The sequence below is a fragment of the Lolium rigidum genome, chromosome 2 (assembly GCF_022539505.1).
Source record: "Lolium rigidum isolate FL_2022 chromosome 2, APGP_CSIRO_Lrig_0.1, whole genome shotgun sequence".
Taxonomy (NCBI): domain Eukaryota; kingdom Viridiplantae; phylum Streptophyta; class Magnoliopsida; order Poales; family Poaceae; genus Lolium; species Lolium rigidum.
The window spans coordinates 90140353-90150007 of record NC_061509.1 but is presented as its reverse complement, the minus strand read 5'-3'; the positions used below and the strand labels follow the sequence as shown (position 1 = coordinate 90150007).

Sequence of the window (9655 nt, the reverse complement as noted above, 5' to 3'; positions counted from 1 at the left end):
TCCTACCGCAAGAACGAAAACCAAGCCAAGATGCAATCTAGAAGATGGTAGCAACGAGGGGATCACGAGACTAACCCTTGAAGATTTCTAAAACCTATGAGATTAGATCTCGTTGTTGCAGAAGATGATCACTTGCCGCTTTCAAAAGCGCGTAGAAGATCTTGACGGTGCCACAGTCGGGCAGCACCTCCGTACTCGGTCACACGTTCGGTGTTGATGAAGACGACGTCCTTCTCCCTATTCCAGCGGGCAGAAGAAGTAGTAGATCCTCCTCGGAATCCCGGCAGCACGACGGTGTGGTGGCGGTGGTGGTGGAGATCTCCGGCAGGGCTTCACCTATGCGCTGCGGGAGAGATATGTGGAGGAGGGGCGGCTAGGGTTTGGGGAGAGGGGGGCTTGGGCGCCGGCCTCAAGGGGTGCGGCCAAGCTTGGTGGCTTGAGTGGCCGGCCCCCTCCCCTTGTCCCTCTTTTTATAGGTGGAACCCCCAAGAGTTGGACTACAAGTCTTCAAATAAGACCCCAACACAAAACTTGCCATAAGGTGGGAAACCTACCCAAGGTGGGACTCCTACTCAAGGTGGGACTCCCACCCCTTCCTTGGGGGGGTGGCCGGCCACCATGGGGTGGAGTCCACCTGGGACTCCTACTCCTTAGGCTGGCTGGCCATGCTAGGTGGAGTCCCTCCGGGACTCCACCTTCCATGGTGATTTCTTCCGGACTTTTCTAGAACCTTCCATAAATGCACCGGATCATTTTCAAACTTGGAAAATGACTTCCTATACATGATTCTTATTCTCCGGACCATTCCGGAACTCCTCGTGATGTCCTGGATCCCATCCGAGATTCCAAACAAAACTTCGAACTCCATTCCATATTCCATATCTACTTAAACGACATCAAACCTTAAGTGTGTCACCCTACGGTTCGCGAACTATGCGTACATGGTTGAGACCTCTCTCCGACCAATAACCAATAGCGGGATCTGGAGATCCATAATGGCTCCCACATATTAAACGATGACTTAGTGATCGATTGAACCATTTACATACGATACCGATTCCCTTTGTCACGCGATATTTTACTTGCCGAGGTTTGATCATCGGTATCTCTATACCTCGTTCAACCTCGTCTCCTGACAAGTACTCTTTACTCGTACCGTGGTATGTCATCTCTTATGAACCATTCATATGCTTGCAAGCTAATTAGACGACATTCCACTGAGAGGGCCCAGAGTATATCTATCAATCATCGGGATGGACAATATCCCACTCTTGATCCATATGCCTCAACTCATACTTTTTGAATACTTAATCCCACCTTTATAATCACCCATTTACGCAGTGGCGTTTGATGTAATCAAAGTACCCTTCCGGCATAAGTGATTTACATGATCTCATGGTCGAAGGACTAGGTAACTATGTATCGAAAGCTTATAGCAAATGAACTTAATGACGTGATCTTATGCTACGCTTAAATGGGTCTGTCCATTACATCATTCATAAATGACATAACCTTGTTATTAATAACATCCAATGTTCATGATCACGAAACCATGATCATCTATTAATCAACAAGCTAGTTATTCAAGAGGCTTACTAGGGACTCCTTGTTGTTTACATAACACACATGTATCAATGTTTCGGTTAATACAATTATATCAGTGGTATGCAAACATTATCATAAACACAAAGATATATTATAATAACCATTTTATTATTGCCTCTTGGGCATATCTCCAACAGATCTCCCACTTGCACTAGAGTCAATAATCTAGTTTACATTTGTAAAGATATAACACCTTGGCCTTCCGGTGCTTTATCATGTTTTGCTCACGGGAGAGGTTTTAGTCAACGGATCTGACACGCTCAGAAACTTATGTATTTTGCAATTCATTTGCGTCTCAACGCATCACTCATTTTTCAAATGAGTCGGCATTATTCATATATGTTCAGTCTTCTGGTGGAACCTTAATTCCGCTGTCTGAAATATGTCACTAATATTGTCATACACAATATAGCTTCAAAGTTCTGACACTATCGGAACTACACCAAGTTCTCAAAGAACTCTTCGACTTAAACATCCTTAGTCATTGTCAAAAACAATGGCATACTCTGCCTTCATTTGTAGAATCCGTCACAATATTTAGAACTCATCTAAATCTAGCATAGACAACTTCTAGCTTATTGTGCTACCTTTTAAACAACACTTAGCCTAATTTGAGATTGAAATTTTTATTTTTATATGTGACAAAACCAATATCGGTGCAACACCTTACAGCGATTTGTTTGTCATTTCTCCATATAAAACTATATATATATCCTTGGTTCCTGTAAAGTACTCAAGGATATTCTAACTGTCGTCCAATGATCATCACATGAATCATTCTGGTAAATGCTCATAACACTTAAGAGCACAGGACATTTGATTAGACCAACACATATTTCTTTTTTGAGATATACTAGTAGGATAGCAAAATACATTACTTAACAGAAGTGTGTATTAAAGGTGTATACAAGATACAACCAAGAGTTTTGTCTAGACTCCAGATACATTCAAATTTAAACAAATCTCACACAACTTCCATGGGACGGAGAGAGTAATACATTCGGACATAGATGTTCATTTTCAAATAATTATGACTAGCTTGACACGTTCTAAATATAATTAGAACTTGTTCTGCATTTTACTAATGGTGATCAAATTTTAGCAGTGGCATCTTGATATATCCTCAATATTTTTATTTTTTACTTTGTGGGTAGCCTCGATATTTTGATTATGTAAGATAATCAATTAACTCAAATCAAAGTAATCCGTTTTGCTCAGTTCAACCCTTTGGCAAAAGGTAACAGAGTCGGATTGTGCTTCAGTGACTTTGTCAGCCCACAAAGTCACTGACTTTGTGTCACTTACAAGTGGGGCCATGTGGGGTCCACGTATAAAGGGTTCCACTTGACCCCACTTGTAAGTGACACAAAGTCAGTGACTTTGTAGGCTGACAAAGTCGAAGCACAATCCAACAGAGTCGTGCTGTCGTGGTAGTCAGCTAGTGCATGCAGTGAGCATCCACATGGCATACGCAGCCAACACAGAGTCTTTTGACCAGGAATGGACCAAATAGCAGATGCAAGATGCCAGGAAGCTCAACCCGGATTCAAGAAATCATGAGGACGATGAAACCAAATTGTTCATACCAGCAAAAGGAGAAATAGATGAACTGCGCATTTCTAACGCGATTTCGGCATGAGTAGCAAGAGCTAACGTTTTCTGACTAGGCAATAGATGAAGTGAACTACATTTTCCTGCGCAGATCAAACTAAGGTAACACGGAACGATTTGTTCGTGGCTAACAGATTCTACTTGTCCAGCACAGTCTCGTCGTCCTTGAGGAGCACGTCCATGGAGTTGATCACGGCCGTCGTGGCATTCTCCTTGGCCTTCTCGGCCAGCGCCTTGACAAGACTGGCGAGGCAGGAGTCGGCGTCGTCGTCGGCGCACTTGGGCATCAGGTGCTCGGCGACGTCGGCGGGGGTGATCTCGGCCTCCTGCAGCAGCGCCTCGATGTCGTCGAACAGAGGGTGGGCGTCGATGCCGTGGTAGTTCCTGGCGAGAAACCGGAAGGCCTCGAAGCAGCAGTATGACATCTCGATGTGCTTGTCCATGCGGCCGCGGCGGATGAGCGCCGGATCGAGCTTCTCGACGTGGTTGGTGGTGAAGATGATGATGCGCTCGCCGCCGCACGCCGACCAGAGCCCGTCGATGGCGTTGAGCAGGCCGGAGAGCGTGACCTTCCTGGCCTCCTCGTAGTCGTCGGGGCCCGGCGGCGGCGGCTTCTTCCTGTCGCGCTTCCCGGTGAGGTCGGCGGCGCAGTCGATGTCCTCGACGACGATGATGGACTTGCCCTTGGTCTCGACGAAGAGGCGCTGGAGCTCGGCGTTGGTGGTGACGGAGGTGAGCTCGATGTTGTAGACGTCGTAGTCGAGGTAGTTGGCCATGGCGGCGATCATGGTGGACTTGCCGGTCCCCGGCGGGCCGTAGAGGAGGTAGCCGCGCTTCCAGGCCTTGCCGATGCGCGCGTAGTAGTCCCTGCCGTTCCGGAACGCGTCGAGGTCGTCCATGATGGCGCGCTTCTTGGCAGGGTCCATGGCCAGCGTGTCGAAGGTGGAGGGGTGCTCGAACACCACGTAGCTCCAGGAGGAGTTGTGCCTGCCAAGAAACACGCACGCGTCGAGCTGGTAAGAGGAAGGAGAAATCGGTCGCCTTATGCCCAGAGAGGAAGGAGAAATCGGTCGTCTAAGCTCACCGGTCGAAGGTGTTGGTGAAGAGCTTCTGGCGGCGGGTGCTGGCCATGATGGCGCGGCCCTCGCGGGAGACGTGGGGGAGGTAGGACTCGACGATGAGGTCGCGGTGGCGCTCGTGGAAGACGAGCCGGTACGTGCGCCGGGGGACGGCCCCTCCGATGGAGACGGAGTGCCACCAGACGGTGGCGCCTTGGAACTCGTCGGCGATCTCCTCGTTGTGGTCCATGCTGAGGAGGAAGCGCTCGGTGCCGCGCGCGGCGAGCTCGGCCCGGAGCGACCTCGCCCGGGTGGCGCAGTGGGCGCTGAGGTAGGCCTTGGCCCGGTCGTAGACGGCCCCGATGCCCAGGCGGCCGCCGCCGTCGTGGTCGGTGATGGTGATGGTGAGCCAGGGGTCGAGGAGCGCCACGAGCCAGCGCGCGTGCCGCCGCATGAGGTGGCCGAGGTAGTACTTGAAGAGGGTGCGCGGGAGGAAGGGGCGGACCATGCTCCACACGAACATCAGGCCCGCCAGCGCCGACCCCAGGCTCGTCAGCGCCGATCCCAGCCCGGCGTACCGCTCGACTGCCCCCTTCGGCGACGGCATCGTCGCCTTCGGCCGCGGCATCGCGGTGAGTCGGCGGCGGAAGGTTGGGAGCGCCGCCGCCGGGGCTTGTGTGCGGCCGGGTTGGGGTTTTTGTTCGGAAAGTGCTGTGCGGGTGGCACCTGTCCTCCTCTTCTCCCCTAAAAAGTACTATACTCCGGTCGGGTGTTGGGCCTTGGCCCTTGGGCGGCTCCTCGGTTTTTGCTTCGACGCGGTCGGACGGGAGCATGAATCGTCCCATCGTTCGCCTTTCTCTACGACAGGCTTCCGTCTGAGGAGTGACGTCAACGGCGTCAGGCCCTCATAATCTTTTGACCAAATTCAACAGCAGAGCTTGCTTTGATTCCACGCAAAATTCCTGCGGGGAACGACGCGAACATTTCAGAACTGCACGCTGAGAGCATCTCGGGTCCCCAAACCGTCTCCACACGACGTTGAATTGAGCCGTATCCCAAACGGTCACTTCAAATGAATATTAGTGCACAAAAATAAAGATTTTTATTTAAATTTGACTAGCAAAAGTGTCCGTTCGTTGCACCGGATTAGCCCTGGTGATTATGAAGCTATAAATATTAGTGATTAACTAAAACTATTAGTGATTGGACGGACAATCCAATTTATCTACTCCCTCCGATTCATATTAATTGACTTCAATATGGATGTATCTAGAACTAAAATGTGTCTAGATACATCCATATTAGAGTCAATTAATATGAACCGGAGGGAGTACATACATTTAGAAGCTATATAAAAATATTCAGCATATTTAGTCCTTAAGCCACCGCAAGGGTCATTAGTGATTATGAGATTAGTGGATGCTCTTTCCATATAATAGAGTAATGGTTTGGTCTCTACGACAACTTGATATTGAACAAGTAATACGCAGTTCAGAAATAGGATAAAAAATATTCAATTTACGCACCACTGGTTGTCAAATCAGTAGGCGAAGATCAACCGTTCTAGAGGTCCTAGTAGCTGCAGTCAGTTTCTTCAGATTGATCAGTTGCGGTGATAACCTTCTCGCCCTCTGATGTTTACTGTGCATATCGATGGTTCTCGTCAAGTATCTTCGTGACATCCGCTGGTGGTAATTTCAGCACAACGTGCATCGTTAGCCTGCACAATGTACTATAGTAGTTACTAAAACTGACCATGGAAGAAATCAGAGAGGATTGTGAGATTTTCATCACACATGCTCCGGGGCCGAGCAGGCGCGCCTATTCTGGGGCGACCGCCGGCAAGCCCTCGATCCGTCGTGCCTCCTGCTCCCTACCCCTTGTTCTGCCTGCTTACGGCTCCTTAGAGCATCTCCAGCCGCGTCTCCCAAAACGTCTCCCAAACCGCGCCGGATTGAGCGTTTGGAGGACGTGTTTTGTTCGTGCCGCGTTTGGGGGACGTTGCTTTCCAGTCGCGTCCCCCAAATAAAATTTCAGAAATTTTAAACTTAACGAGATTCGATTAGATTCATCCAAACTTACATAGATTCGAACGAAATTTGACTAAATTTAAAGTAAACCTAATCTACAACCACTTGCGGCGGCCGGAGGTGTCGTAGTACTGCTGGAAGTTGTACATGTCGTCGGTGACGACCTCCTACTTGACGCGCTCCTCGACGGGCTCGTCCTTCACCAAGCCGCTTGGTCCTGCCTCGCCGTCGTCGGTGAGGTCCACCAGCGGCTTGCCGGAGTCGCGGATGGACATGGCGATCGCCGCGTCCAGGTCGCCCCTCCGAGCGTCCTTATCGTTCATGGACGCCAAGAACGCCGCCCGCAGCCCTAGGCAGTCCTCGGGGTCGTCGCTGCCGGCGATGAGCCGCCGCTGCCGCTCGTACTCCGCCGCCAGCGCTACCTGCGACGCTTCCTCCGGCTCCTCCTTCACCTCCGGCTTCGGGATGAGGAGGGCGCCGCCGCGCCTCCCTTGCTGCCGCCGGCTGCCGCTGCTGCCACGCCTCGTGTTGACAGGCGTCCCCGGCTCCTCCTTGACCTCCCGTTTGGGGACGGTGTAGGGCGCCGACCGGTACGACGAGGACGGCGTCGATCGCGCCGGTCCCGAGGAAGAAGAGTGCGAGGAGGACGAGTACGTCGTCCTCCTTGGCTGCCATTGAGGAGACGGCGGCGGCGACGACGGCATCTCCAACCTTGGAGCGCCGTTGCGGATGACGTTGTCGAGGGTGCGCCCCGGAACGCCCCAGAACAGGGCGCGGCCGTCCTTGTTCCAGCTGTTGGGGCCGCCGACGAGGTTGTCGGTGTTGTACATCTCGACGTCGTACTTCACCTTGAAGTACGTCGTCCACCAGGCGTCGTTGTTGTCGACCGCCCACGTCGGATCCAACCGCTCCTCGGCGGTGAGTTGAGCCCGCCGGGCCTTGATGGCATCCCTCCATTGATCCGAGCCCGGCTTCGGCGGCGGCGGGACACCCATGCCATTCACGTCCATCTTCCAGCCGCCGCTGCTTGGCAGCCGCATGTCCGGCGGGACTGGATACCGGGCGTGGTACAGCGCCCACGCCTCCGGCACGGTGAGGCTGCCGCGGCCGAAGCCGTTCGCCGCGGCGATCTTGCGGGAGGACGAGCTCGACATTTTTTGGAGCGGCGAGGAGAAGATCTGGGAGGGGGAGGCGGCGGCGATGATAAGGATTGTGAGCGGCGAGAACTGCATGGCGTCTTAAAACAGCGGCGGCAGCGGGTGGTTGCACGCAATAACTCCGGCGCGGACGGCCATGCGGCCATGCACGACGAGACGCGTTCCTGCGTCGCCTGGGAAAACAGGGACGCCATTAACGTCGCTTGACCAAAGGTAGGCGACGGGGTTTTAGCCTTCCGTGTCGCTGACGGATCGGCCCCGCCACTCCCCGCCTCGTTTTTCGTTGTGTCCGGCGTGCCCGGTGCGTCCCCTGTGGGACGGGGACGGGCTCGGGACGCCGGACACCGTATGGAGACGCGCCGGACAAAAATAGGTTTTGGGGGACGCGGCTGAAGATGCTCTTAACTGCATGTCTCCTGATTGCCGCCTCCTCGCTCAGTCTGCTTGCCAATCCTCCGCCGAACATGCTGATGTATCGAGCAGTTCATCCTCCACCGAGTTTACTCCCGATTGGATAAATTCAGCAGCACGAGGAAGAACAACAGTAGAGACAGAAACCTCTGGACGCTCGGAGCCCCCTCCTCTGTTCGGAGAAATAGTCGTTTGACGGCCACGGCTGCAAGGGTGACGAAGCACGGCGAATCAAATCAACATCGTGAGAGCGGGGGAAGGTGCCGCCTGGTGCGGTGCGTCAGGACGCTGTCAAATTTGAGGTGCGGTGGCTTCAGCCAAATCTGATGATTTTGGTAAGAATTGTTTACAAAGAAGTTGGACTCTATATGGGCAGATTATATCATGAGCAGAGGAGGAAAGAAATCAATCGAGTTTGGCAGAAACTCGATTCGAGTCCGGGATGGGAGGGTTGATGATTCCATAGGCGGACGTGAGAAAGCAGAGGGCTTTTCTTTGGCCCATGGGCGTGACACGCGTTCTAGCGGGACGGGTGACTCGCGAAGCGTTTTCTTTGATTTGACTTAGCGGTGGCATGTAGTCTAATTATGATGAAAAATAGGGGTAATAAAAAACAGACCAACAAGAAGCTCTTTTGCTTTTATTATTAGGTATAGGAAATTTGCCCGTGCGCTGCATCGGATGAGAAATAAAATTTAAATGATAAATTTAACGTGACTTAAATTTTGCTTGAAATTGATATACTATCATAAACTTGGCCAACGGGAGAAGCAAACTTGGCCCTATATATCAAATTGATGATCTCTCTAAAAATAATCACTTAATTACATTGTGATGGGCAGTCCAATTGTCACACTCCAAATTTTAACAATTGGTATTTATTGATGATTGGAAAACGATACAACATTATTTTATTTTGCCAAAACCAACAACAAGTATATGCCAATTTCTTGTCGAGTAGTCCCTTATCGTTTGACAAGATGTATCTTATACAGTATTTCTTTCGGATGCTATTTTTCACCGTATTTTTTTTGTACATATGCACTTATGATCTTAATATGCCAGATTAGTCAGATCTAATAAGCAAAGCATTCCTGTCTAAATAGACAAATTACTCCGGTTCAGTCCACATGCATTAGCGCTTACTGGATCTGTACCTTTTTTCGATATTTTCCAGCACAAACTACAGAGATTCTTGGTCTTTTCTTTCTTTTCTTGTTTCTTCCATCTGAACTGAATATGCAGAGCCTGAGCACGGGCAGCATCGCATGCCAATCTTCTTTTGAAGGATTTGAGATGCATAAGGAGTAACAACTGGGAAGAAGCAGGTGCACCGTGAGTGGAGAAGGCTGGCCGGAGCTCTTAATCTCCGCTGCCTGGGAGTGCCGTGAGAGAAGGGCACTTTTGCCTAGAGCTGCTGATATCCTGTAGCTCGAGGATTCTGTGCTTGAGCAGCCTGAAGTCCCCAGGTCTCTGCGATTGGCTATTGCCGCTGCTCATCTGCCAGTCGATCGTGCACTTCCTATTCCCCATACACAGGTGGCCAAGTGAAGACGCGGGATTTTCCATCGGCCGGCGGCAGCGACAGTTGACCAGATCAGGGCAGCAGCGTCATGAGAGTCTCCGGGTCGGAGCACTAACAACCGGCAAACTCGACAACCGGACGCACGGATTCAGGTGGAGTTTGGGACTGGTAGGGCGGAGAAGATTTGTTGGTTGCACGCTCATGCACGGTGACCCGTCCTTGCTGGGGCTCTCAGCTTCGTCCCGATCTAGTGACACA

The 9655-nt window shown here is 51.3% G+C and overlaps 1 protein-coding gene across 1 annotated transcript; it reads right to left on the bottom strand.

The window, feature by feature from the left end:
* Positions 1 to 3353: 3353 nt before the first annotated feature.
* On the bottom strand, positions 3354 to 4902 carry LOC124689957 (AAA-ATPase At3g28580-like). The gene is made up of 2 exons (XM_047223406.1): positions 4301 to 4902; positions 3354 to 4203 (listed from the first exon to the last, which is right to left on the bottom strand). Exons 1-2 carry the CDS (start codon positions 4900 to 4902, stop codon positions 3354 to 3356), a joined length of 1452 nt encoding a protein of 483 aa, XP_047079362.1.
* Positions 4903 to 9655: the final 4753 nt, after the last annotated feature.

Excerpts from the sequence above, each read along its gene's own strand:
- LOC124689957 (XM_047223406.1), bottom strand. The coding sequence starts at position 4,902 with ATGCCGCGGCCGAAGGCGACGATGCCGTCGCCGAAGGGGGCAGTCGAG. Across the intron at positions 4,204-4,300 it reads TTCACCAACACCTTCGACCG|GCACAACTCCTCCTGGAGCT; the intron begins GTGAGCTTAGAC and ends GTTTCTTGGCAG.